A 27,936-nucleotide genomic window follows, 5' to 3' on the forward strand; every position below is an offset into this window, starting at 1 on the left:
TAAAAAAGACAACCAGGTATGGGATAGTCTCCAAAATAAGACGAGAAGGTCAGATGAGAAGAAGAAACATTCTCATTCAGGATTCTGTGTTTCCTGTAGGGGGTGAAGCCGGGCAGCTTTGACAAGGTGGCCATTCCTGAAGTAAAGGAGATCATCGAGGGATGTATTCGGCAGAACAAGGACGAGAGGTAACTTAAGAGAGGATTTCACAGGTTTAAGGTTGTGTGGCTCTCCAGGAAAACGTGTATTTGCTCACAGCTTGTTTCCCTCTGTTTAGGTACTCAATCAAGGACCTTCTGAACCATGCCTTCTTCCAGGAGGACACAGGGGTGCGTGTGGAGTTGGCAGAAGAGGATGATGGAGAGATGGAGGCTATCAAGCTGTGGCTGAGAATTGAGGATGTAAAGAAGCTCAAGGGGAAGTACAAAGACAACGAAGCTATTGAGTTTTCTTTTGACCTCAACAAAGACGTTCCAGAGGATGTGGCCCAGGAAATGGTGAATTGAACTTCTAATGCTTTTTTTAATGCTTTATCAGTCTTTTAAAAATACAACACCTCATCAGTGCCGTTACTTTTAAAGGCTGCCTGACACATGAAAAGAAAAGAAATGTTAATTTAAACAGTTTTCATTGCAGTCTTTGAAATGTTCCTTGCTGATTTTTTCATCATGTCTTTATAGGTTGAGTCTGGTTATGTGTGTGAAGGTGATCACAAGACCATTGCAAAGGCCATAAAGGACAGGGTGTCTCTAATCAGTCGCAAGAGGGCGCAGCGGCAGCAGGTGCGTCCATGCTAACTTGCAACTAATGTCACTTATGTTTACCATTAGCGTAAGAGCTTTGCTTGAATCCTTAGTCATATGATGTATGCACGTATGCTCAGATGGTTAGATACTGTCAATCAGTGCTCTCTTTGCTGCTAACTGTCTTGAAGGTCCGAGAAGATCAGGAAAAAAGAAGGCAAGAAGAAGAACAGCAGAGTCAACTACTGCAAGCACAGCAACAAGGCCAACAGTCATGCACGGAGGTGCCTCAGTCCCAGCCAATGCCACCATCTGCTTCTTATGTCTCTCCACAACCAAACCAGCACAGCACACAGATGTCTGCCCAACCTGCATCTCAGCAGAGCCTCCAGAGCTCTAACTACAGCACTCCTCAATCAACCCAACTGACCGGCATGGCACAGGGGGTCCCTTATGTCCCCCATTCAACTGGGCAAGTCCCAGTTTCAGTTCAGGGTCAGAGTGTGGCCACCATCCAGCCAGAGTCAGAGGAGTCTGAGACTGACCAACACCAACACCAACACCAACAACTACAGCACACTGGAGGAGGTATGTATTAAGATGACTGATGGTCGAATATACTTACAGGCCACTGGATGATAACAAAACGTTTTAATTTTTGAGTTGAGTGCATTTTTCACAAATTAACCTTCTTCTCCCGCTTTTACAGCCAGTCACATGTCAGACAGACTACCTGCTTCCTCCGTCCTTCCTGAAGCTCAGCCTCCTCAGTCTGGAATATCCTATAGCTCCCTTCCCAGTCAGCACCTTCAGCCCCAGGTGCCCTGCCAGCAGACACAAAATGACCAAACGCAGCAGCAGTTGCCAGTGAGTCATACTGAAAAGTGGACATTATCTTGTCTCTTGTCTTGGTCTTGCTCAGCAGGACATTAACATCGGCACTCTACATGCCTCTTGAGCTATAAGTCTTTGGTTATAGAATTTGATCCTCCATCTGTTTTACTTTGTTATTTGCCTCGTTTTAACCACATATGCTATTGTTTTCCCCCTGTGAAACATATTAAGGTTCAGCCCCAGATGCAAGGTGTCCAGCCTGAAGCTGTTCCCGTTGCAGCCAGCAGCCAGTCTGGTCCAGTGGCACCTCCACAGGTATACCTTGTACTGCATGTACAGTACAATGTCTTTAGAGGAACCTCACACCAATTGAAAAGGACTGTTTCACTGACCTTTGGTTAAAAGTTCCAAATGTGTTGCACCCAACAACACACCTGAAAGTAATATCTGGTTATACCGAACACACCCTGAATCCACTATATCACTGCAACAAATGCGAACTCCAATGACTCAAAGTCAACAAAAACCAGATTTTCAGAGGGTGTTAGGTTAACCTTTAAAGGCTATATTCTCTGCTGCAGGCGGCTGTGTTGTTCCCATTCCAGAGTTTTCCGGTCTCTTCTTTTATATTTTCCTTAGTTTTCTTTCCTTTTCATTCTCAAGTTTCCTACTCTTACCCTGTGTTATGTTTTGTTTCTTATAGTACGGAGTTTACTACCAACCATCGCTTCCCCCTCAGGTAGATAAAATGTCCCATTTTCCTGTTACCACTTTTAAATACACCCGTAACCCTTCGGATAACATGTTCTGGGAAACAAAGAAACAAAACAAATATATTGTCTATATTGGTCAGCAAGGCAGACTCAGCCTTTGTGGTCAGTTTTCAGAGATGTTTGGTATGTTGTGGCTCAGTTATGGTCGGCTGTTAAAAATGGAAATTATGTTATCCTGACAAAAATATTAGATACAGTAGTTTTTAAAACATGCAAGTGCAGTATGGATCGACATGAAATATAAAGTTGGCACAAGGCTAAGTGTTCACAGACTAATGCCTTGACACCTCATATTGTCAAATGAATAAATGGTCAGATTAATGCAGCTATGGTATTCAGCAGGTAAGTGCATGTGGCTTTGGAATAGAGTCAAAGTGAGTCTCTGAAAGATCGAGATTAGAAACCGGATTTTGAGGAAGAAGCCTGAATTTGTTTCACATGTGTTTTTACCTCATCTTACCCCTCTGATTTTATCCTCATTTCTGCCACGCCATCATTATCCCTTCTATTCTTCTAGATTCCCACCCAGCAAGTGATGATACCCCCGTCCTCTCAGTCGTCTCCGTCCCAACAGCCAGAGAGCAGCAGTACTCTTCAGAGCTCCACTATACTGCAGGCACAGACTGGAGCTCAGCAGCTACAGGTGAGACACACACACACACACACACACACACACACACACACACACACACACACACACACACACACACACACACACACACACACACACACACACGCACACACACGCACGCATCTCCCGCTCATACTCAACATGCAAATTCATTTGATTTGCTTTAAGACATAGGTCGACATATATAGGTCTTTAACTCATTGATTGTGCTCTTTTGCTTGATCATCCCAGAATATGAATTTCATGCTCTCTATTTTTATGCTTGTGGTCTCGCTAAAACTTTTCTTTTCCTGGACACAACTTATTATCATGGCTGTCCCCTATTTTTCTTCATCTTTTCCCCTCTGCATGCTGCATATTCCTGCATGACTCTTAGTCTTGGACCAGTGATCCAAGTCCTCCTATCATGTCTCCTCCACTCAACGTAGAGCATCTATACTTCCTCTATCAGGCCTCGTGTCTCTCTGTTCTGCAGGTACTCTACAAAGCACAAAACAAATGTGTGTGGTTGGGTGTATGTGGGTCAGGGATGAAGCAATTGGTTCACACCTCCTTACCTTGTTCCTGTTCCTTCCTAAAAAATATCCTCAGGGAACACATTTTACATATTTTTTGATTCATATTCAATGAAATAAACATGAAATCATTTTGTCAATTCTATTATAGAGCACAAGTAAACATACCGTCATTATGACAGCAGTATCTACATAATCATCGACTCAAATCTACTAAAATATGAGAATATTGAACAGTGTTTGTTTTCATTGTTGTTAAATGTTGACCAAAAGAAGGCAATATAAATGATTTCCTATCCTCCTGGCTGTTCTGCCCAAGGGTTTTACTAGGAGCTTCAAATCCTCCATGGAAGCAGCACCCAAATAGATTGTCTGCATGTAATAAATAAAAGATATTTTATTACAGTTAGAAAAATCTTATTATTTTTTTGCCTCACACAGGGCTGGAACTGGAGATTGCTAGAACAGCAGTAACCTATATAAACTTGACATATATCCATTTCAGCACCGCAGAGAAAAATGAGCACAATCTGAAGGAAGTGAAATGAAAACTGTATTGCACAGCAATATTGCCACTCTGCCTGAGAGCTGAATAATGGCGTCTTGTACCACCCCCATTCAAGTTTCACCAGGTTAAAGGGCTCCATCTGGTGGACTGTCTGGTTTAAATCATTCCTCTCCTGTAAATAGTTGGTCACCGTAAATGACCAACATTAAAACTGAATGAATGCATAGGAATGACATAAATGATCATCAGTCTATCGTGGAAATGCTTAAACCATTTCTTAAAAGTAATGCTCAAACAATAAGACTTCCCATTTTGAGATTGCTTGATAAAGATCCTGATCAGACAGAGTGTAGTTTTGCAGTGAGGGGCGTTTTACCAATAGTTTTCTATAGATAGTGAGTGTGTCACGCCTATAGGTATGTGCCCTGGGTGTGTTTTGGCCTTTTTTTTTTCTTGTACAATTGAATGAATAGAAAGAAAGACAAAGAACAAGAAGGTGCTATTTAAATAACAGGCACAGGTCTGTGAGTTTACTTCACAGCAAAGTCACGGCTGGTCAAAGGAAAGGTGATTTGATGGTTGCCTAGGGCCTCATGTTTTGTCACTTGCAAAATGTCCTCTGTCAGATGTGGCTCTTATGAGATCTGTGTTTCAGGCCTCTGCGAGTGTTCCTCAGTCAGCTTCAGTGGAACAGCCAGCAGGATCCACTGCTCTGGTGCCACCATCTGTAGAAAGGTGAGAAGGAAGTCATTTTAAAAAAGCATGCACATAATATCATTGTGTCCAATCTCCCTCTCACGGGTCCATTTCTCTTTCAGCTGCCTGTCGGATGCAGCTTCAGGTCTGAGTGACGGCAATGATGGAAGTTCTACATCAGGAGGTCGCCATGAGGGCCGCTCACTGAAGCGTCACCAGCGGCGATCCGTACGCAGCCGCTCCCGCCATGAGAAGACAGCGAGGGCCAAGCTAAATGTTCTCAGTGTACGTGAACTGATGAGTTATTTCATAGTCTGTCTTAAGCTCTTTGTTGTGAAACAGTTTTAACCTGAATGAATGTTTTGCAGATCTCTAATGTGGGAGACAGAGTAGCAGAGTGCCAGCTCGAAACGCATAACAGGAAGATGGTGACCTTCAAATTTGACCTTGATGGTGATAATCCAGAGGAGATTGCACAGATCATGGTAGTAGTGGTTCTTTAAACATTTAGAAAATGTTAACTGTTCAGTGTTGCTTTGTTGTAAAAATATTTTCACTTCGCTTTCTGTTTCAGGTTGAGAGTGAGTTTATCTTGGAGAGTGAGCGGGAGTCCTTCATCGAGCAGGTCCGTGAGGTCATAGAAATGGCTGATGAGAAAGGAGAGGGGATGAAGGATGGGTTTCCCCAGGTATTTCTTTACTACACATCACCTAATTAGCCATTACCAAAGATGACAGTTTTGAAACTCTGTTGTCTGATATTTGATAAGCTGAGAATGTAACCACCTACATTTTTTTGTCTTTGCAGATGAGTGATCACCAACAACAGCCAGAGCTGTCTGTTCCCAGGCTGCCAGGTTGGCAAACTCTAGCCAAAAATACAGTGCGGAATGTAAGTAATTGATGTTTATGAAGTCCAGCTCCTGCCTTACATCTTTTCTTGTCACCTTTTCTGTCACTCAGGCATTTCCCCCAGCACTACAGCCCAGGTGGTGCATTCAGCAGGACGGAGGTTCATAGTCAGCCCAGTGCCAGAGTCTCGTCTCAAAGAACAGTTCTTTGGTGCTTCCTCTGCTAATACCTCCTTTGGAGATGAACCTGCCCCAGGTGAGAGAAACGTTTGTTTTATTCCTGATGGAGTTCAGCTGCCCCCGTGTTTGGTTTCTCAAAGTACTTCATTTGACACTGTGGAAATAAACTGATATGATGATGATTTGTTGATTTTCAGATAATGACTTCCTCTTTTTACTTTCTTCTAGCTCCCTCTATGACATTGGGCCTTTCTCTGTCTGCTCCTTGTGGGACTCTGCAGCAGGCTTTCAGTGAAATGAGGCAGACTCGTGAAGAGAGATGCGGCACCGTTGATCCGCCTGCTGCTGAGCAAGAACTGGGCACTGTCCCGTCCGCTGAGGCTGGACTTGGCCCAAACTCTAACAATAAACTGGCTCCTCCAGAGGCTGTAGGTTCCACAGCTAGCACTTCTTTTCCTGCTGCGTCTATCTCGTCAGCATCAACATCCTCACCACCTGCCTCTGCTGGGAGGGTTTCCCCTCCTCCTATATCCACTCAGTCCCAAACTCCAGCTCCCGTCACCAGTGATCCCAGTCCACCTCCTAAGTCTTCCCATGAAACAGCCCCTTCACAGCATCTACCGGCTGCCAGCATCCCCCCCTCATCTTCCACCATTTCTCCTCCATCAGGGCAGACTTCCGTCCCTGCAGTACCTGGGCCTCAGCTGAGCAGTAGTTCTGTCTCTGTCTCTTCTGTTGCTAGTGTCACACCCAGTAATACTTGCACTGTTCCTGCTTCAGAGCAACAGCCTTTTAATAGTGCTGTTACTCAGCCTATGAATTCGTCCATCCATGCACCACAGCATACAACCTCTCAGTGTCAGCCCGTCCCCATTTCAACGCAGCCCCCTCCTCCCACCTCATTACCCAACCAGAGCCAGGTCCAACAACAGCCAGTGGAGTCGGAGGGGACTGAGCTCCAGACCAAGACTGGTGGCAGAGATGATATCCAAGCTCTAGATAAGAAGCTACGGTCCCTCTTTAAAGACCAGAGCTCTGCCTCTTCGTCCACATCATTGGATCCCAGTCAGAACACAGGCACCTCCTCTCCTCCAACTGGGACTTCTTCTCCTCCACCTGGAGCTGCCCTGGTGCCCCCATCAAACCTTCCCCTCACCTCTGGAGGGCAGGGTGTCCTGTGCCCCACAACCACACCAGGACAGGGTATCACCCCAGCAGGACAAACACAGACGCCTCCAACTAAGCCCAGGGCACAGGTGAGTGAAAACAGCAGCATCAAAGTAGACAACCCAATATGCTGTTTGTTTTGAAATAAATATTTTGACTTGCCTCTGTTTTTGATTTTGTAGACTTTACCTACTGGTTTTGACCAAGCTGCTACACCTCCCTCTGACCTTGTACCCCCATTTCCTGGACCAAACCAGGTGAGGTCTCCTATGTCCCTGTAATAACGTAATAATGTATTAATGTAATATCACCTGCTCTACTGCTTTTGTAGGTTTTTACCAAATAGTGTAGATGAACAGATGTACTTATTTAGATTGGTCCTTATATCCTGTTTGTGTGACCCGCAGTCACAGCAACCCCTGGGTAACTTGGATGCTGAGTTGAGGAGAGCTCTGAGCCCAGAGACTGTCCAGGGAGGTAACAGAGTCCAGCCCCCAGCAGCCGGTTTCACTCTTGGACGTTTCCAAGTAAGTTTTAGTCACAGTTTAAAATGTATCTGGTGAATTCATTATAAAATCTATAGCTTACTTCATTAACATATGCCCTTCTCTCTTACTCAGGTGTCTGTTGCCACTGATGGTGCATCCAGAGGTGTTCCAGATCCTTCCAGCATTGTTTCCTCCTCTTCCCTCACACCATCTTCTACCTCTACCTCCTCCTCCTCTTCTTCCTCTTCCTCCTCCTCCTCCTCCTCCTCTCCCTCAAGTCCAGAAAATACCCTCCACCGGTCATCCTCTCTGGCCAAAGGAGTTTGTGAAACTGACACTGTAAATGGAGCGTCATCTCTCTCTGCTGGTCCTGCCAGTCAGTCCGCCACTATTGGACGCTTTCAAGTGTCTACAAGCACCAGTGCCACATCTGGGCCAACCACTGGCTCTAAAGTGGGACGTTTTTCTGTCACAGGTGTGTATCAGGTTCATAGCAAATCATCTTTTATAAACTAGAGTAAAGCCCTCCTTGCACAGAACTAACATGACACAGTGTCTTTCCATATTATACCATACTTAACATACTATGCTGTGATATACTGAGCACCACACAAAACTGATGGATCACAGTCTTACGGCTCTTTGACTGCCAACAATATAACTGAAATGGCTAAATAAACCACAATGAGGATTTCAAAATTGGATGACCATTTATCATAGCCACCTTATTATAAAAGAGGTGTCTTTATAAAAAGTCACGCACTCTGTGGAGGCGCCTTCGCCTCAGTCAGTATTTTTAGGCTGCAGTGGGAATTGTTAATTGAAGCTTTAATAGCATTTGTAAATTCAGTAGACTTATCTATCTACTGAGCTCAAAAATCCATTATGTTTTAAGAGTATCAGAAGATAATCCCTGGATTTGGTCAGTAAAGGTGCTTGAAACAAAGATTTTCTACATTCTGTGCTCAGAACACAGATGTTTAGGATGCGTGTTTAAATCATGAGAGGACCTCACAGGAAAACCCAGTAAAATGGCCTTATTGTGTTTGATTTCCATCAGTGACCCCGGCTCCAGCAGCAGGCTCCAGTGTTTCGCATGGCTCCAGTATGCAGAATGGACCCTCATCCTCAACCTCTGATCCTCATAACACACATCCCCATTACAGTAGTGACAATGATGATGACTCTGAGACCGAGGATGAAGCTTTGCAGAAAGAAATTAGCCGTCTCCGAGAAAAGTAAGCAGCATTCACAATCCTGCTTCACACATCCTTCATTTGCTTGTATTAATGTTACTTCACAGCTCAATAGAAACATTTTAATATGACTTGATGTTTACTGCCTTTCCTCTCCCACTATCAGACATATGATGGAGATCCAGGCCTTGCAGACTCGTCAGAAAGAGGAAATAGAGTCTCTGTTCACGCGGATGGGAAAACCTCCTCCGCCCTCTGTCTTCTCTCCTGCTGTGGTAATGGCTGGAGGCAGGCGTAGGCGCAAAAGCCACAAATCTGCTCGCAGTAGTGGACAGCCCAGCCCCATACACTCAGGTAAGGACAATGAACGTAATGCTCACTTTGATGTCAATGCTACAATTGTTGTGTTTTATGTCCATGCTTTTCAAATCACTGACCCCGCTGAAATGGTGCGCTCATGGGTAAAGGTTTACATGTCTTCGTGTACTGTGCTCATATGTTCAGGATCCTCAGCTCAGAGTCCGCGTGGTTCAGAATCCCCTCCAAAGCAAAGTTCACCCTCAGAAACGGCAGCAGGGGCAACACAAGCAGTTAGCAGGTCATCCATACAGCAGCTCAGATCCTCTCCATCCATGCCCAGCCTCAGTGGTTGCTCCACAGGTAACAGGCTGGCATTTAAAGTCATCACAGTGACCTGCTTGAATTGATTTCCCAAATTTATTTTCTAGTTCACCTCTTTTTATGTTTCCCAGGACCAAGTGGAACCACTTCCACAAATGGTTCAGGCCACTGCCAAAACCACTCTGCTTCCTTGGCTCAGGCAACCGGACCCACTGCCTCTCACACCCAGAAGGGCAAGGGCACCTTCACTGATGACCTGCACCAACTGGTGGATAACTGGGCCAGGGATGCTATCAGCCTCTCCCAGTGCAAGAGAGGTCCCAAAACTGGGGCACCGGGAGCACTGGGACATGATGTAGGCATTCAGTACTTTCTTTGACTTGAATGTAAAAACTGTCCTGTTTCTGGAGCCTTTTATGACTGTTTGACCTTGTATGATACTTGTGTTTTTGTTGCTGTCTCATAGTAATCCTGTGTATTCTGTACTAACTCTTACTTTTTTCTCTGTTGCAGATTATCCCTCCAGCCAACATGGGACGCAAATTCTCAGCTCCAGGGTACCTCTGCCCGACCCTTCCCACACCTTCCAACACCACGTCCACCACCACCAACACTCACCTCCCTAACCCAGCCAATCCCTCTGTCCCAGTGGGGCCTCGTAAAGGCTCCCTGGGCCCTGTTGCCCCGGGGTTTGGATACGCCTCTGCCCCATACAGCACTCCCCAGTGGGCAGGACCCACAGGCACATGCCAGGTCAGCATCCTTAACCCCACACAGCCGCTTACACAGTACCAGCCGCCTACAACAGCTTCAGTGTCCCTGCACCAAGGCTACCACATGGGAGCCACACCAGCCCCCCAGAAATCAGTCAGCCCCGGAACGTCCAACCTGAGGCCAACGTAGCCCAGTCAGAGCCCTGGTGCAGGCTGAGATGGAGGACCACACAGGGCAGACAGTTGTTGAATGATAACCACTAGCTCTCTTTGCAGTTTGCTGGTTAGCTGACTGGATTATTGTGCTTTTTATTTTTATTTCAACTTTTATTATTATATGTTTGTTTTTGTTTTTTCTGTAAAATATAGTTGAGCTGTGTGGTTCAAGTCCTCTCAGGCAGAGCGAAATCTGTCTGGCAATTAGAGGGAGAGTGCAATACACATCCACAGCACAAAAGTCTCACACTTAGCCTGTCCTTAGCTGTGGAATTGAGCTGTGACGAGCCGGTTGGTAGTGTCTGGTGATGTAATGACCCAAAGGCATAACCATCAGCAGCCAAAGATGTCTTTTGAGAGCAGATGTAATGTTGTCATTCCTTTGAAGGGGAGAAAATAGGAGGGATTCTAGTTCACATCCTTACTGGTCCTGACTTCAAGCCCAGCTTAGGCCGAAGACAGTTGAACCAGTACATCACATAGACACATACGCACACATGCCTGACTAAACATTCATTTGGTTGAGTGACTTGGGATGGTCGGTAAAGTTGTCTCAGAAAGCAAAAGGGGGAGTGTACTGGAAAGTGGGAGAAAAGAGTGGGACATTTGGTCCAAGATGGAAAAGTTAAGTGTGGCTAGAGGAGTTATGACACGAAAGACATGGTAAGTTTGGCAGGCGTGAAATGGAGAGGGTTGCAGTATGAACACATCCCAGTGGCTACATATTAAGTAAAATGCAATAATGGCAAAGAGTAGATATACTGTCCCTTGTAACTGTGGCCTTATTCCCCAAACATTTAAACTTTGACTTTGTACATAGGTATTTCTTCACTGGGTTATGATTCCATGTTTAGCATATTTATGTCCCTGTGAGAGTCTGGTGTCATTGTGATTTGAGTTGTTTACCCACGCCGATTTATTAGCTTACTGATTTATTCTACATGTCTGATATTTAAGCCAGTGGATCTGCCATACAAAGAACCCGTTGTCCCGGTGTTGACCACCATTCGAAGTTTGAATCTTAACAGGTGATGCTGCTGTATATCACAATCTGGCTAGGACGGTGTTTGCAGGGTGTTCGCTTCTTCTTCTCTCTCTTTTATTTTTCTCCTTCCAAGAATGAAATCTTGGTAAGAATCCTACGTTGACACGTGAAACCATTTCACTTAGTGCTTAGCAGTGACCTTTGAGCAGTTCACAATCTGCTCCTCATATCATTCGCAATGGTATCGTTTTGGTTTATTGTTGTAGTGTATGTGGAAGGGATGCAGCCTCCCAACCTCTCCACATGTTTAGACAGATAGTGCACAGTACACAGATGAACAGGTTGTTAGTAAAGTCACATCACATTAAATAGCCCATAACATTTAGCTGTCATGTCTCAAATCGCAAGTGTCTGGGGTTCTCTTTCTGTGGTCTGTTTTTGTATGCGTATATTTAATAAGACAAATGTTCTTTATGGACCTGTATTCAGCCATCAGATTTTGATGTTGTTTCACTGTAATTATTTTTAAAGGTTGTTAAACAACATGTAGTTAAAGGAATATAAAAAGTGCAATTGCAGGGTTGTTGTTATTCGTATGCTACTCACCAGGCAGGAGTAATCCTGCTGTTTATTAAGCTCTTCTATCTATGACTGCCCTGCCCCCTCTTTTTCTATTTAATTGTACATATGTTAATGTGAGGTAAATGCTTTCACCTGATGCTCAGTCACTAGAATACGCTTGTGGTTGCCCACTCTACATGCACATGCACTCTAACCTGTAAACATGTGGAACACTTTAGTGCCTTGCATCCTCACTAATGACAAGTTCCAGATTCATCTAGTCCTGTAGCTGTGACTGTACTTCAGAAGACCAATCAGCTCAAATCTGTACACAACGTAAACACAACACGCAGCTCGAGAGCTCACAGAGGCTGTAACATTCAGAAACATTAGACAAGACGCCACACATAGGACTGCAGAACAAAGAGCACACTGATGTGGAAACTGTTTCTTTTCTCTCTACAGTTACATTTGTGTTGGCTGTGTATTTACTGTATATTTGCCTCATGCATTCTTGGATTTGGCTGACATTTGTTTTTGTGGATTTCTCATTAAACCGTGTAATAGAAAGACCTGTTCAGGCAGCGAGTGAGCTGTGTAAAGGTTTAAAAGTTGTCATGCTGGCTCAACCTTTGTCTCACCCACCTCACACGAGTGCCATGCTGTCATTGTGACTTTTTCGCCTGCTCGTAGATTGGACGAATAGTTAAACTTCTCTAGAGAAAAAATAAGTTACTGCAATGCAGAATATGCAATGTTTAAAGTTTTAAAGGGACTGAGGGGTATGAAACATTTGCATGCTGATGAGGGTTGTTACTGACTTCAGTGTTTTTGATATTGGAATATTAGAGATTTTTGTTTTTTATTCCTTGCCTTCCTGAGTCATCATTTAAGTGTCGATCTGTTCAATTGCCATTCACCAATATCACAGGCACAACTTCAATATCAGACTATCAGCATATGATTTCTGCATGCCGGCTTCACTGATGTTTAATCTTACAAATGACAACCAACTGGCCACTGTACAGCACAAGCTCTCAGCAAAGCTTAAGGTCCACGTGCTACTACGCTTCTATCAGTAATGATCACAGACCTCTACACAGTACTGTTTGAGGCTACTGACAAGCAGTAATATGTTGACTTCTTATTTCTGATCCCTCCTAACTGACTTCCTGTGATTCAGTGTCTGTTTTGTGTATGTTTTTCACATTGTACAAAATGTAAAAACAAATAAAAATAATATCAATTAAAGTGCGTGTCTTGCTATTTCTTTGTTTTTTTTAACAATCACAACCAGACTGCTATTTGAGTTTACTAACTGAACTCTCCTCTGGGATGAACCAGGATTATTTTTTTCTACCACTTGATTGAGGAGTTTTCATCTCGTTTTATTTCAGGGCCTTCAAATCCCAAACTTCCCACTTCTTCATTACATTAAATATTTGTGGCTGATTGTTTATTTTGTCATAAAGTTCTGCAAAAGTCACAGGTTTGAGAGAATGTGGGTGTGTATATGGAAATCCATCCATATGGAAGAACATGCAAACTTCACACAGAAAGGCCCTGCCTGACCCGGGGATCAAACCAGCGACCTTCTTGCTGTGAGACACGCACACTACCTGCTGCTCTGCAATGCTGTGTATATGGGAATCGCCTGCCATAAAAGCTTGATTCAGTACAGTCAGGTGACTTGTCTTTCTTTCATTCTTTTAGGCTGTTATGTCACTTGGTATTAGAGATTTCAAAAAAAACAAAACAAAACATTTGTACATAGAGAACTACATGCTGTTCAATGGCATACACAGACCTCTGAGTAAGTTTAATAACAGTTTAAGAAATCAGTCATTGGTAAAATAAATTGGAAGCTCAGCATTAACATAAGAGCAGGTTCCTGTTTCAGTGTCAAGTGCACAATAATACCGATAACAAAGCTAAGCAAAGCTATCCTTAAAACTTTAAAACAGACAGTTAGTTCAGGATTAGCACTGCTGGAGTATCAGCTGAACACTCTGGACTGACAAATCAGTTTAAAGCTGTTCAGTCCAACCACTGAGCAGACTGCAGAGGGCCCAAAGAACAACCAGTCCAGCTGCATTGTCTTGGTCCAGTAATGACCTGGAGTGCCCGGTCATGCAACACTGTGGGGACGCTGAGTTAAGTGAAGTTCTTTCCATTTTATTACATGCTCTTTTGGACAAAAACTACTTCAAATAAAAATAATACATTTGGTGTCAGAATTGCACTGTCTGTCTATATAAAAATAGCCATGACTAAAGGAAAGAAGAAAACATCAATATAAGGTGATTCCACACTGCTGAACAGTGATGTATATGTAATATATACATACATGCATATAAAGATGAATAAAACCCAGCTAAATGACACCTGTCATAGCAGCGATCCATTGCAAAACAAACCTAATAAATGTACATATTGAAATAAATATAAAAAGTTGAGGAAGTTGTAGAACAACATAAAATCTCAAGTGTCCAGTCTGCGTTTCTTCATGTACTGTCCTTGTCTGTATGGACTGAAGGCTTCACCTGTAAGGTTCAAATAGTCCAATGAAGATCACAAAATTCAGCCAGCAGCTCACTGATGGATTAGCGACTCACCTGATCCTGCTTGAGGTCTGAACTGAGTCCGGTCCTGTCCACTGCTATATGACGGGGCCTGGTCTGGAGGTCTGCCCGGGGCTCTCTGAGGGGTCTTACTACGTGTCTGCATCTGGTGACTGCTGGGCGTGCTGGGCCTGAGCCCTCTGTCCTGTGGGCCATCTGCAGGGACATTGAGCTCCTCAATTCCATCCAGAGTGAAATTCCAGAGCTCAGGATCATCTGCAGAGACAGACAAACCAGTCGCACTGACTGACAGGTGCAAAGAGGTGAAGGGAGGCAGGTCTCCTCATCACACCGCCTCAATATGTTGAGCCCTCTGGTGGTGGATTACAGCACCTGCTAAATACTCATCCCTGCTGCTGGGGGTCCTGTGTCCAGTCGAGGTGCTGTCACTGAGTGCAGGTACGTCTTCATGACCTGGAGGAACGGACACCTCTTTATAAAAACAAGCCCAGAGAAAAATACACTTGCACTCCTAAAAGTTAAAGAGACACTTTAAACCAAAGCTGGAGGCCAAACCGAGCCTGTGAGACGATGTCAACAATTTAATGTTCCATCTGGCCTGAAAACAACTATTTTTATATGTTATCATGCTTGCAAGGCTGCAAAATCAGAGCATGAAAATAAACTCTGTCACATTTCACATTTAGCAAGCTGTGCCTAATTACACAACTTTTCAAAACAGTTTAGCAGTTTCATTTAATTATTTTCTGTGTCATTAAATGTGACACGTTCCTCTTGCATCTGCAGACAGAAACCTGCTGTTTTCAAGGTAAAGTCTCCCACAGTGTGCTACTGTAGGTAAGAGGGAGAGTTTGTTTCTGGAAAAAGACAAAAAGGGGTTGAGTTTTTTTCTCCAAAAGTATTCAAGATGCCCCAACAACCAGTCCAGTGTCAGGCCATTTGAGTTTGAGACTGCTCCTTTCAACAGAATGAAATCACCCTGCATTATGCAAACACATAACACACACAACACACACCTTTACCTCCACTGGATCCTCGTCCAATGGTGACCTCTGTGTCCTCAGACTTGGTTTGATGCTGTTTCTGCTGCAGCCTCTTGGCCTCCATCTCTTTCCTGAACTTCTGCTGAAGCTGCTGCTGTCGGAGCTTTCTCAGCTGTTTGGGGTCTGTGTGCCCTTCAGACACCGAGTCCATGACAGGTCTGGGAGGAAGAAATGGAGGAAATAGATTGGAGGTGATACACAGGAGGTGAAGTATTAGCGCCACCAAAAACAGGAATTAGACCCCCTGCTGCTGACCTGGAGCAGACGTTCTCCCTCTGCCTGTCGAGAGCAGAGTCAGCGGCATTAGGAGTATGAACTTCTGAACAGTTCTGGTTCTGGTTGTGGATTCTGGGCTCCAGCGGTGTCCTGCCAAGTGCCACTGCAGACGCAAGCTTGTCCTCTCGGACCAGACTGGAGAAGCGGGCCTTGTCCACTGAGGGCTCACCATCAGAGCGCTTCGTCTGCATCAGGTCTAGAGGAGGAGGAGGCTTTGTGTGGAGGAGAAGTGATAAGATTCAGCATCCAAAGAATTTAATGAAAGTATAAACTGCTAAAAGTTCATATAATGTATCTAACCTGTTTGGGGAGCTTGTTGATGGCTAGAAGATATTCTTTATTCAGGATGCAGTTACCCAGAGCGTTACCGAAGCATCTCCACAAGACCAAAACAAAACCCAAACAAATAAAACATACAAATCAAATATCAGCAAAAGTGTTTGATCAGTCTGCTTAGAATAAACCATATTTTAGAAAAAAATATTTTGTCATCAAACAACCTGAAACATTAAACATATTGTCTTTTTAGTGTTTTCAATTGAGTATATGTCAAAAAAGATTAGCAAATTATCACACTGTTTAAGTTATGTTTTACACAGCATCACCATTTGTTTTGGAGTCGAATTGTATTTCAGATTGATAAGAGATATAAAAATGCTAACTCCAGTACTTCAGTGCTCTCTTCATGCCATCAGTGACAGCTTCTTTTCTCGCCTTTTCCAGTGACAGAGCTTTAGACTTCAGCCCTTCACTGACTCCATACCCGACATCCTCATGAAACGACCCGTCCTGGAGGGAAAGCACACGTCGTGACACACAAACGCTGACAGAATGAGCATCAGAGGGTGATGAGCATCACAGGGAATACATGATTTAAAAATGTCAAGTGAAAGTAATCTAAATCAGATGATCCATTGTGTGAAAATAGCGCTGAAATTACAATCAGTACAGTAAAATGAATGAGGTGATTGGTCAAACCTTCAGCTGCACTTTGACAAATGCACTGACTCCAACATAAAACTTCCCATTGATGAGGTCAACAAAGTCTGTGAAACATAAGTTTTCATTAGTCTGGCTGTGGGTGAACAGCTTTACTTTAATAAGACTCTCCAGTGACAAGAAGCTGAGACGTACCGACATTCTGCTGAGAGATGGAGTGAGACCATCCGTTGTATCCAAACATCTCATTGGCCAGGCTGATTACACGATGCCCTTCAATGTAGCACACCTGGAAGAGTCCATTCAAGGGTTGATATGAGAGAGGCAGAAGCAGGGTTATATCCAAATGGTCTTACACAACCTGATTTGTCAAACTGGAAAATGGGCAAATTTGGGTAAAATTTCCTCCTATAAAAAAAAATATATAAAGACATGGCATAAGTGCATTTGTGCAATAACAATGTGCTTATAAATTCACTTTAACTCAGCTGACAGACACATTTAACTTTGCAACAGTTCTGCAGTTGACTTAAACTTGGCGTCACAGCAGTACAGAAAACAAAGGCAGAGAGACGAACAAAGACTTGCCCTCTGTCCTCCTCCAGCCACTCTGGTACTGATGTATTCTGGTCCAAGCTTCTGTTGCAGAGCGTTGTGCACCGCCTGGTACTCCTCAGCTGTGTAGGTACACTGACAACACACACAGTCCAGTTAGCAGAGCAAAAACAAGACACACACACACACACACTGTGCATTGATGGTGTTTTCTGATCAACCCTAATTAATGTGAGTGAGTAACCCTCTCACACAGTGCTGATGCACTGCCTTCTGCTTATCACATGGCCACAGTGTTTTAAAGATGACTTTCATCTGCGCAGCTGATACAATACATAGTGATATATCGCACATATATAGTGTTGTTAGAATAGTTTTGGAACAATTCATCTAAAAACTAGTGTTAATCTCCTCCTCCTCTTGCTGATCCAGTCCATAAGTCTTTCATGTTTGGTTTCTTTTCTAGAACTGCAACTAATGATTAGTTTCATAATCAACTAATCTGACGATTTGCTTTTGGTTTGACTGTCATGAATGACAAAAATGAGAAAAAAAAATCCAAAGTCTTTTCATGCACTATCCTAAATGACCAAGAAAAGCAGCAAATCGTCACATCCCTGACTGATGAAACCCAGGATTTCTCTCATAACATCAAGACGTGAACACACGATGAGCCCTGATGCTGCTAGTTACTTAGTTCTACACACCTGAGTCTGATCTGAATGGGTGTGTGACTGGAGCTTTCAGGTAAAGGGTCTGGTGTGTTAGTATGAAGCTTCTCTGCACACACGGCATGAACCCACCTGTCCGAAGCTCTTGGGCGCAGAGCTGCTCCTCTCCTCGGAGCTGCTGGACATGACTGCAGAGCTCTCCTATAGTCACTCAAGTAAACAGGCAGTAGTCAATACAGCTAAATAACAACTGCTCTCAGGTCTTCTAACTAACCTATCACTACGCCATGTAACTATCAGCAAAGGTAACTTCGTTATTAAAAGCTCAGATTAACCGAGAACTGACTGACAAGCGAAGCTAACGATAAAGGTATGCAGCATAGCATGTCAACAAGTCAAACTAACAAATAATGGTAGCTTCAGTTAACGTTAGCTGGCTAATATTATATTATCCCTAACCGGGTGTTGTTGTAAGTTAGTTAACCCATCAGTATAAGCACTAACTCAGCGGTTAAAGTCCCTCCAGAGTGATGCTTGTGTTAGATAAGCTAACCGCAGCGCAGGAACATTTTAGCTAACAGGATGAACATTTGAACTTCCCGCGCGGACAACCGGGGGAGGAGTTTATGCTGCTTTCGGCCCTGTTGGAAAAAAAGGGCTTTTTATTCCGTTGTTTTGTTTTGTTTTTTTCCAGTGCCTTCATGCTAATATTAATTACAATTATGATTACATTTTTGTACCAAACTGGTCTAGTAGCACATAGATAGATAGATAGATAGATAGATAGATAGATAGATAGATAGATAGATAGATAGATAGATAGATAGATAGATAGATAGATAGATAGATAGATAGATAGATAGATAGATATCTTGTATCTTGTATCTTGTATCTTGTATGGTGACTTCAAATCAATACCAAAAATTATTACTACACAGATCACACAAGTGTGTCCTATTTATCCAGTGTATTGATGTATGGTATTACTTCATCCGCAACGTTCTCATGGCTGCATTTAGGAAGATACGAGGTTTCCTGAAGTGCGCATTCCATTTACTAGGAAGACTATGCAGATATTTACAGTGAGGCCAGCATTGGCTACTTGAGAGGGGCTGTAAATCAATGTAAATTCGCCACACAGACTTGATTTTGGGGGAATAAATGTAAAGAGATGTACACTTAATGCTTCTTCATTTTTTCCATTCTTCTTTTTAATATTGGACTTCCACTATAGGCCTCCCATGTTTTTTCATTCTAAATGCAGTAAATTGTCTTAAAATGATCAGACTGAATCTACGGTGAAAGAACTTTCCTCTACTGTTATATTTGGGCTGCAGAGTGTGTTAATGTGTTGCTCTTGGTCTTTTGAATGAATTTGAATGGTATTGCTGTATTCGCGCACCAAGCAAAAAAAAATAAAATAATGTATTTCTCAAATACTGGAGGCAACCGAACTGTACTGTTTGCCTCAGTGCTTCTTGTGTGATTTTTATGCCAGTGACGCTTCTCACGAGACCCAGTTATTTACATCACGACCCATGGAAATAAGGGATTATCTGCAAAAAGCCGGCTCCTGCTTTGACAGATGGTAAGACACCCGCTGTGTTAAACTGCATAGATTGGGGTCAGTGCTGTATACTGTGAGTTTATTACCCCCCACTCTGTTTATGAAGCCATATGCATACAGGAGGCCAAAGCAACGTGGTGCATGCGGGCTTTGCTCCAGTATGTCCAGTGTGGCACAGTACAGTTTTCTTTGTCTTTATTATGGAGGTGAAGTGTCTCTTACAGTGTGCGTTTGGATACTTGATGAATATTGTGGAACACCTCATGTATGTCCAGGGCATGGCAAAACTGTGCTTTTTTTTTTTCTCTTGACCCCCCCCCCCCTTTTTTTTTTTTGGCGAGGGGGATACAGCTATAACCACAATGCGCGTGCACGCGGCGCTCGTGGCCGCGACCAGGTTCGCTTTGCATCTCGTCAAAACAAAGCGGGGGCGAGCCAGAGAGCGAGCGAGCGGCGGTGCATGCCTCATGAATGAATCCCCCTCCACCGCACCGCAGGTCGGACCCTTCATCCGCCTGCGCCCTGTGGGTGCGCACACCGGCGGGGAACAGTAGCGCAGCCAGCCGCTGATGAGCCCGGACAGTAAACACTTTCCATCGGCGCTACATGATCGTTTCATCCTATCAGGAACAACGCGACGGGATAAGGTACGGTGAGCGCAGGCTACAGTGGGCGTGCAGAGGCGCATGACATACGGCAACTTTGTGGCCATTATGATACAGTTTATGTCCACAGGAGGACTTTATGATGCATCTGCCCCAGCGTGCGTGTGTTCATAAGACAGTCACGTTGTTTACAGTGTTACTTTGTCTTATTCTCTGGTCCACACAGGTAGAAAAAAATAGAAAAACCTCCACGTACGCACGACTGGCTTTACATTCCTCCCTGTAGGACAAACGTGCACTGTTGATGGCGTGTGTGGCCGATTGATTGGTTATACGTCGAAAAGCCATGACAGGGGAGGTACAGCGGGATATGGATAGGCCAAAAAAGCAATGGAGACTAATAGAAATTGAAAGTGGCATCGATCTGATTGTGGTCGCCCCTAAAAGACAAGGAGGAGGGGTGAACAAAAGCAGAAATGCCCAGACTGGCGTGGCAGAGCTCGTCGGGCAGACAGAGTGCAGACTCCCTCTGCGCCTGTGACTCAGATGATATCTCACTGTCATGGAAGTGAAGGACAGTTCCTCTGAAAACACACCAGACACCCATTTTATCACCCGCATGCAGGGTGGCAGCGAAGGAGGCTTGTGTTGTGTCTTTGTCTGAGGAGTGACAGCCCAGACTGTTGTTCCCCCCTCTGACCAGGGGGTGGTGCTTCACTATGTACAGTATGTCTCCATGGGGAGACACCCATAATACTGTAATGTCATGCTCCAGGAGAGAGGATCATGGCTTCGTGGCATTTACAGGAATAATTCTCACACACTCATACTGTACGTGCTCACACACGCATTTCCCCTTCCTTCTCTGATGTAATATGTGTGTGTGTGTGTGTGTGTGTGTGTGTGTGTGTGTGTGTGTGTGTGTGTGTGTGTGTGTGTGTGTGTGTGTGTGTGTGTGTGACTGACTGTGTGAAGGCGTAGCTCTGATTGCAACACACTTCCAATGTGTTGAAATAACAGAAAAGATTAAAGAAGCAGAAAGCACTCAGATGATTTAACACTGTAAGTCCTGTAAGGAGATCACACATGTGTGGTTTGATTTTCTCCTCTGGCCCGGTGACTGTAAGTTTGAGTTTAATTTGTCTTGTCTGTATGTTTTAGTGCTTAAGTGTTCCTTATTTCATCATTGTCTCAGAGTCAGTGGGGTGCCATGGCTGTGTCAGGGCCTCAGACATTTTTCACTGATGCCTCACACAGCTGCTTGTGATCACTCCTGTGTGTCTTTGATTACATGTTTACCTTCAGTCAAACCTTCAGAAGCATCATCTCCCCTCTCCTGTTCAGATGCTTGATGGACTCCGGAGGAGGCACGCCTCCCGGCCCTCCTCCCGACCCCTGTCACTCAACTTCAGCACCTTCTCGGCCCCTCCCCCGAGTCCAGACATGGACAGCAGCAGTGAGCATCCAATCAGAAGGTGAGGCGCGGTTCCTGGGATTAAACTTTCGCAACACACAGCATCCTGGAAAACGTATGAAATATTAATTAGCATTCATAAAAGTCCCACCGTCTCTCCATCTAGGCGCTTTAATTAAGCAGCTGAGCTTTGCTTGTGACACATGTTGACCTGATGATAATGATCTCCTGGTGGGATGTTTGATTGACTCATTTCCTCGTGTGTACATCTCGTCAGTTTGGACACTCGCTCTCCATGCTCTCTGTGTCTGTGTGTACGTGGGTGTGGATGGGGGTCTGTTGTTTACTGCCGGGCTGTCAGCGGAGAGTTTCTGGACTGCGTGGGTTTCAACTCATCATCTCTCCTCCTCTTCAAAGTGCTACTTTTCACCAGTCACTCCTGAAAATGTTTCAATTCGGGATATTTTCTTTTTTTTAATGAAAGCAAATATTCAAAGCTAGACCAACAAATTGAGGGGTGCAGCATACTGGCAATATTAGTTTATTGTAGATACATCGTTGTTACTCATATGTGCTTTCCTGCCGAGAGTCAGATGAGTAGATCAATACCACTCTCATGTCTTTATGATAAATATGAAGCAACAGTCAGCAGCCAGTTAGTTTATCTAACTATGACTTGAAAGGGGGGAAACAGCCTTGTTCTGTCCAAAGGTTACAAAATCTGCCTTCCAGCATCTTTAAAGCTCAATAATTAAAGGACCAGTGTGTCGGATTTTAGTGGCATCTAGGAGTGAGGCTGCAGATTGCAACCGACTGAATGGTCCTCACTAATATTATGTTCCATTTCTGCCATATTCTGCCATTAGATTCCTCTATATCTTCCATTTTTTAATCCATGCATAGACAACATATTGTGGTTTTACAGGTGCCATGTGCTGGTCACAACTCCTTTTGTCACAGTTTGGCAGAGCCAGGCTAACTGTTTGCCCCTGTTTCCATTCTTTATGCTAAACTAACATAATCAACTGCTGGTTGTAGCTTCATATTTAGTGCCTCTCATCTAACTGTCAGCAAAGAGTCTTTTTTCAAAAATGTCAAACTCTTACCTTTAACCCCTTAACAATTGTTGAACTGCCAGGTTAGTCATTGCAAAGACTCTAAACATGTGAGATTGAATTTGGGGAAATTTGTCCAAAAAGATGCACAGAACATCCAGAATATCTGCATTTTCTGTGACATGTCCTGGCTTTCAATATTTAATTCAGTGCAGAAATCATAGCTTTCATGAATATGTCAAACAAGCTGATTTACAATACATATGTGATAGAGTCAGAAAGGGTGGGAAAATGATATTTCCAACCATAAAAGAGGATAAAAAAAGGACAACCGGATGTTTCAGCTGTTAAATATCAACATCATTACCGGCTTCAAAGACCCAGTATCTGTCGGGCTCTTGTCTCCCACATTGTGCTGTTTTTTACATTTGTTGTCCTGCACCAGCTGTGCTGAAAATGGGAGAGCAGGAAAACCTTCTTCATTGTGTCACAGCTTCCTATCCCTGTTGTTGTTGTCAAAAAGCCCGACGACTTCCTCCTCCACCTCCTCGCCGTACAGTGACAAGCACAACAAAGTCCCTACTGCTTCAGTCTGCTTACCCTGCAGTTCCTCTGGCATCTGTGCTCCGCATAAATATTTGTTTGCATCAATGGTTGTATTGTACTGCGAGAGAGGCGGAGAGGGAGGAAGAGTATGCGTACATCAGTGCATGTGCTATTGTTTTCTCCTCATCTGAGACCTGGGGCAGTGCGGTGGCCCACCTCTCGGCTCTTGGCTCCACCCATCCTGCTCTTAACGTGCTGCCCCTCTTTCACCATGCATCATTCTGTCCTACTTCTCTCCTCCTCTGACACCGGCTGCTCTTTGTATTGTCATTGTGCGTCTTCCCTCTGCGTACTCTACCTCTCTCGCAGGCTCACACTGCTTATGTTCTCCCCTCCAGCCATCTCCTCATGTTTCTTCCTTGCGTCTCTGCATGTCAAATCACCGCCTGACCTTCTTTCTCTCCTACCCAGTGCTTACTCTGTTTCTGTCTCCGCTTCCTCCTTATCTCCCTCATGAGGACTCTGCACCGGCTGAAGTTGATGAGCTCCCCCAGCCTCAGCGATCTGGGGAAGAGTGAGAAAAGTTCACCAGAGGACAGAGGGGAGAAGCAGAAGAGGGCAGGAGCCAACGCCACCTGGAACAGGTACACTAGATACAATCAAGGTGCAGAAAATGTTCTTTGAACAGTAATCTAGACCAGTGTGCGTATGTTCTGTTGCAGCATCCACAATGCTGTCATAGCAGTCTTCCAGAAGAAAGGTCTGGCAGATAACGAACTCTACATCCTCAATGAAGGTGTCCGGTGAGTTTCAACAGGCACAGGAAAAGCACTCTCGCAACATAGAGAAAACATCCTTATTTTAGACTGTTGATGCCATTTTGTGCTATAATTAGCATAATTACTGTCTGTCCTAAGTTTTGTGACTGAACGTTTTCCTGTGAATGAGTTTGTTTGTGTGCGTCGTGTACTGCACGTTGGCCTGGGGAGTCATGTGGTCATGCCAGATATCTCATTATCTTTCAAAACCAGGCCCGTCACTTCTATCACATCAGCCTCCATTATAGCCCAGTAAACATGTTTCCATGTAGAGAGAAGCCACCAGGAGGTCAGCGCACATTTCTTCAACGACACAGGAAACTGTCAGTCCTAATGCAGGGGAAGTGGGCGATTGGTGGATCGGTTTACATCAGTAATTAAATGTAGCTTGTAAAGACTTTATTGACACAGAAAAGAGAAAACAGATAATAACAGTTGAATAACATTTATCTCATGATCATTTGTTTCTTCAGGCATCTGTTGAAGACTGAGCTGGGGTCTTTCTTCACAGAATACCTTCAGGTAATACATATCATTCACATGCCACTAACACTCATTCGGATATGCAGCAGCAGCAGAGGACTTTTTTTTAGAAGTTGTGTCTCCGATGTTGATATTGATGGTATCTTTTCTCTGTACTTCACAGAACCAGTTGCTAACGAAAGGCATGGTCATCCTTCGGGACAAAATAAGGTTCTACGAAGGTGTGACTAACAGGAAAAATAGTCTGTAGTTTTGTAGTGGTGTGTGCCAGTGAGTCAAGCTTTAATCAGCTGTCTTTTTTGGCTTTGTGATGGATGCAGGTCAGAAGTTACTCGACTCTCTGGCAGAGACCTGGGACTTCTTCTTCTGTGATGTTCTCTCAATGCTGCAGGCCATCTTCCATCCGGTTCAGGTACGCAACCATCTCAGCTGTTTTTTTTTCCTCGCCACACAAAGGATCAGCAGCTATAACAACCTGTACTGAACGATGGTCTTTGTTGTTCAGTTCTGCTGTTCTCTGTGTCCTTAATGTGTGCAGGGTAAGGAGCCCTCTGTCCGACAGCTAGCTCTGCTTCACTTCAGGAACACCATAGTACTGAGTGTAAAGTTAGAGGACGCCCTGTCTCGACCTCGGGCCCGCGTGCCCCCCTCTGTTACACAGATGCTGCTCATTCTACAGGTATGCCTGCAGACACCAAGGCAAACTTTGTGTTTGGTTACTGTTTGTTCCCAGCAAGGCAAAACAGCACCACATCAGGTTTTTGAGCTTGACTTGTGGCATATCAGAGTGCGTGATTGAATGAAATAAAAAAAAAAAAACCTGTTTGGAAAAAAAAGTAAAGTTCTCAAACTAGACCAATTAGACAAATCTCAAACTAGACTCACTTGTAACTGAGTGAATAGTAGGTCTGCATTTAAAGACCGTGTTCTTTATCAATTGATCTGGTGAGTTTTCTTATTAACATTTAGATCCATTACATCCAGACATAATATGGGAATTAATCATCAAAATTGTTGTTTTGTTGTTTATTATTATATATTATATATCTATTTCTGTGATTGGAGCATTACATTCACACTTTGATGCCGGCCTCCATCTGTGTTTAGGGGGTCCATGAGTCGCGTGGGGTGAATGAGGACTACTTGAGGCTCGAGTCTCTGGTTCAGAAGGTGGTCTCGCCCTACTTGGGCACCCACGGGCTTTACTCTGGAGATGGTGCTGAGGCCCATTGCTGTGTCCTGGGTGAGACAGTTTGGGCATCAACCTAAAGGCAGCGTAATAAGGGCATGAGTCTGATGAGAAACGTACATTAATTGAGAACTTCTCTTCTTGTCTTTCAGAGAAGTGTTTACCGTGGCCCAAATCTGCGGATCAATCCTCCAAAAACCCTGTGGTACGATCGAAAAGCTACAATATCCCTCTGCTGCTGACCCCGGTGGCTGAGTATGACCCAGATGCCAGCTCTGTTGGCAGCGGAGGAATTCGGCGCCACTCGGCCTGTGAGATTATATCATGCCTCGAGGACCAAGGACTGGCCTACACTGACCTGGCCTCAGGACCTGAACTGTCTGGCCCCTCCTCCAACAGGCTGTGTGTGGGCTCTCAGTTCAATGGTATGACAGATTAAGAGTCTCATGTTGGTTGTTATGAAATAACAAAATGTAACAATCCATAATAATCCAGCACCTTGTCCTTCACAGGTATTGTACAAGCAGGAGCGAGTGCCATGGACTTGCCTCTGTCGTCTCCCTCCATCCTTCACTCCTCGGGAGCTCTCCATGGCACTGAGGCCACAACAACGATGACTGATCTCAGTAAAGGTGCATCCTCCACGCCGCCCAGTGAATCATCCAGCCCTGAAACCATCATTGGACAAGTGCTAGAGTCCGCAGACTCAGACTCAGATGGGATTTTTATTGATTTCCCACCTCACTCCTCAGAGGCTATGGGGTACAGTCGTGAGAGCAGGCAGAGCACTGTGTAGCTGTGGTTGCCTTAAGGAACACAGCCCCCTCCCCCCTCCAGTGTGTACGGTAGTAATCTGTGATGAGAAAGATTAAAGAAATCTACATTTCATTAAATGGGTACCATCTTCCTCTCTTACTGTAGTACGATGAGTTTCCATGATGATTCCATTCTGAGTGCTTTCGCTGGTTAGTGACAAGCCTTTTATCCTACAGTCAGACAATGTTCTCAAGCAAGAAGTGAGGTGATAAATGTATTTTCCTTATTCCGATAAATCTCATGAAAACCAGACACCAAAATCAGCAATGGATTGATCCCCTAAGAAGTACTGACTCTATAGCCGAACCCTGATGCATCTTATCCCTCTGTGCCACAGAACTCATTTCAAGCCAAAAACTACTAAAAACACATCAATGAGCCACACTGTTGCACTGACGTGATTCTTGGTTTGGATGAACGCGGGCAGTTTATTTTGAGTCAATCCCACACACACTATAAATACTCATTAGAGCAATGACTGTGTGTTAGTCCGCATCTGAAAATAGTACCCAATAAATACACTATTTACTCCTGTTCAAAGGAATTATTCAGTTTTTGGTTTTGGTGTTTTCATGAGATTTGTTGAAAATATCCCAAGTATACAATATAGTCATTATTATCCTTTAACCCACAGAGAGACATGTAATCCTTCAGATGAGGTTAAAAGTCACAAAAATGACCAAAATTGGAGTTACGAGGTTTTCACACAGCAGAGATGGTTTTTAAAACCCCCATTCACATGGAAAGATAACAGAAACTTAACATATTTCTCATGGATTTGTTTTGTATATGTGTATTTTGAGCTTCACGGCGGTTTTATATTTTCTGTTTACGCTTTGTTGTGTCCCTCTTGGCGGTAACACAGTAATGAGATCTTCTGCTCTCACTTTTGTACGACATCTTATGAAAATGTGGACTGTTGAATTGTTTTTATTGCCATCGGCGCTCATAGACGGCTAATGCAAAATTTTCTTCTTAGTCAAACATCAGTGTGACCGCATTCGCTTTTCTGTAGTGGCTCTGTAAAGCAAGAGTTTGATGAATATGACGATGTTTATTGTTTACATTTGACAAAGACATGAACATTTTGGCTGAATGTCGTCCCACACACTGTATTTTGCACCACCACTACCTTGTAAATAAAAGTGCATTGTTGGTTTTTAGGACAGCTAGATAGTGTAAAGTGAGCTTTTACCTTTAAATGAATACAAGTTTTAATAAGGGCTTTTTAACTGAATCTTTTTCAAATGATGTTTTACCTCAAGCGTTTTGTACTTTACTTTTTTTGACAATCTATGATGTCTACGGAGTTGTACTTTGTATTAATTTGTTATACTAGCCCAGTAAAAAAGTAAATAAATTTGAATAGTATTTAAAAAAACATGGGGTGTCTCCTTCTATGTTAAACAATTGATTTAGTGTTTGGTTATTAATCAAGGGGGATGATCTACAGTCACAGCTAGATTTAGTTTTTCCATTTAGTTAAACTTTGTTTTTGTTTTTGTTTGTTCTTGCCAATGGTCATTCTTGGCCTTGGCAAGAGTAAATTATCAACTCAAGGTCCCCTTACTAGCTTTCTTTCAGAGCTTTCAGCTGTATATTATGACCTTTGTTAGCAGATGGAGTTCAGTGCACTCAATGGAAGCCATTACCCGGCAGTTATCTATCAAAATAAAAATATATTAGCTGATGAAGTCAGG

At 43.8% G+C, this 27,936-nt stretch overlaps 3 protein-coding genes across 4 annotated transcripts in view; 2 read left to right on the forward strand and 1 right to left on the reverse strand.

Moving 5' to 3' along the window:
• LOC139337085 (serine/threonine-protein kinase WNK1-like) overlaps positions 1-12,928 on the forward strand; it is a 28,630-nt gene extending 15,702 nt beyond the window's left edge. The window contains exons 6-29 of the mRNA XM_070971445.1: positions 100-188; positions 278-497; positions 681-782; positions 935-1,331; positions 1,453-1,610; positions 1,809-1,892; positions 2,281-2,316; positions 2,868-2,993; positions 3,358-3,456; positions 4,660-4,739; positions 4,823-4,985; positions 5,069-5,185; positions 5,275-5,388; positions 5,508-5,556; positions 5,663-5,806; positions 5,959-6,986; positions 7,080-7,154; positions 7,305-7,424; positions 7,518-7,860; positions 8,446-8,623; positions 8,748-8,935; positions 9,086-9,241; positions 9,334-9,557; positions 9,716-12,928. Of these exons, the coding sequence (XP_070827546.1) occupies positions 100-188; positions 278-497; positions 681-782; positions 935-1,331; positions 1,453-1,610; positions 1,809-1,892; positions 2,281-2,316; positions 2,868-2,993; positions 3,358-3,456; positions 4,660-4,739; positions 4,823-4,985; positions 5,069-5,185; positions 5,275-5,388; positions 5,508-5,556; positions 5,663-5,806; positions 5,959-6,986; positions 7,080-7,154; positions 7,305-7,424; positions 7,518-7,860; positions 8,446-8,623; positions 8,748-8,935; positions 9,086-9,241; positions 9,334-9,557; positions 9,716-10,105 (4,680 nt within the window). The 3' untranslated portion in view covers positions 10,106-12,928. The remainder of the gene's footprint in view (positions 1-99; positions 189-277; positions 498-680; positions 783-934; positions 1,332-1,452; positions 1,611-1,808; positions 1,893-2,280; positions 2,317-2,867; positions 2,994-3,357; positions 3,457-4,659; positions 4,740-4,822; positions 4,986-5,068; positions 5,186-5,274; positions 5,389-5,507; positions 5,557-5,662; positions 5,807-5,958; positions 6,987-7,079; positions 7,155-7,304; positions 7,425-7,517; positions 7,861-8,445; positions 8,624-8,747; positions 8,936-9,085; positions 9,242-9,333; positions 9,558-9,715) is intronic.
• Positions 12,929-13,471: 543 nt separating this feature from the next.
• Positions 13,472-16,787, reverse strand: rad52 (RAD52 homolog, DNA repair protein). Its single transcript, XM_070972529.1, has 9 exons — positions 16,713-16,787; positions 16,557-16,624; positions 16,249-16,367; positions 15,879-15,954; positions 15,558-15,790; positions 15,282-15,460; positions 14,632-14,712; positions 14,293-14,514; positions 13,472-14,220 (listed from the first exon to the last, which is right to left on the reverse strand). The coding sequence occupies exons 1-9, from the start codon at positions 16,759-16,761 to the stop codon at positions 14,159-14,161; spliced, it is 1,089 nt and encodes a 362-aa protein (XP_070828630.1). The 5' UTR covers positions 16,762-16,787; the 3' UTR covers positions 13,472-14,158.
• Positions 16,788-19,665: 2,878 nt separating this feature from the next.
• On the forward strand, positions 19,666-27,925 carry prr5a (proline rich 5a (renal)). Of its 2 annotated transcripts, XM_070972527.1 has the most exons (11): positions 19,666-19,957; positions 21,260-21,390; positions 23,449-23,574; positions 23,653-23,733; positions 24,222-24,270; positions 24,395-24,452; positions 24,552-24,643; positions 24,770-24,910; positions 25,339-25,474; positions 25,573-25,845; positions 25,933-27,925. In XM_070972527.1, the coding sequence occupies exons 1-11, from the start codon at positions 19,880-19,882 to the stop codon at positions 26,214-26,216; spliced, it is 1,449 nt and encodes a 482-aa protein (XP_070828628.1). In that variant the 5' UTR covers positions 19,666-19,879; the 3' UTR covers positions 26,217-27,925. The 2 variants fall into 2 exon arrangements, with proteins under 2 accessions (XP_070828628.1, XP_070828629.1); XM_070972528.1 differs by lacking the exons at positions 19,666-19,957; positions 21,260-21,390 and having other exon boundaries at positions 23,444-23,574.
• The last annotated feature ends 11 nt before the right edge of the window (positions 27,926-27,936 follow it).

Source organism: Chaetodon trifascialis, chromosome 10 (assembly GCF_039877785.1).
Source record: "Chaetodon trifascialis isolate fChaTrf1 chromosome 10, fChaTrf1.hap1, whole genome shotgun sequence".
Lineage (NCBI taxonomy): Eukaryota > Metazoa > Chordata > Actinopteri > Chaetodontiformes > Chaetodontidae > Chaetodon > Chaetodon trifascialis.

What these genes read in the sequence shown, in the direction of transcription:
- prr5a (XM_070972527.1), top strand. Translation starts at nt 19,880, where the DNA reads ATGAGCCCGGACAGTAAACACTTTCCATCGGCGCTACATGATCGTTTC. An exon ending in TCTTCACAGAATACCTTCAG is followed by an intron (nt 24,271 to 24,394) that starts GTAATACATATC and finishes TGTACTTCACAG; the next exon opens with AACCAGTTGCTAACGAAAGG. An exon ending in TGTGGGCTCTCAGTTCAATG is followed by an intron (nt 25,846 to 25,932) that starts GTATGACAGATT and finishes TGTCCTTCACAG; the next exon opens with GTATTGTACAAGCAGGAGCG.
- rad52 (XM_070972529.1), bottom strand. Translation starts at nt 16,761, where the DNA reads ATGTTTGGATACAACGGATGGTCTCACTCCATCTCTCAGCAGAATGTC. An exon ending in GGCATGAAGAGAGCACTGAA is followed by an intron (nt 15,955 to 16,248) that starts GTACTGGAGTTA and finishes GGTCTTGTGGAG; the next exon opens with ATGCTTCGGTAACGCTCTGG. An exon ending in TCAACAAGCTCCCCAAACAG is followed by an intron (nt 15,791 to 15,878) that starts GTTAGATACATT and finishes CTCCACACAAAG; the next exon opens with CCTCCTCCTCCTCTAGACCT.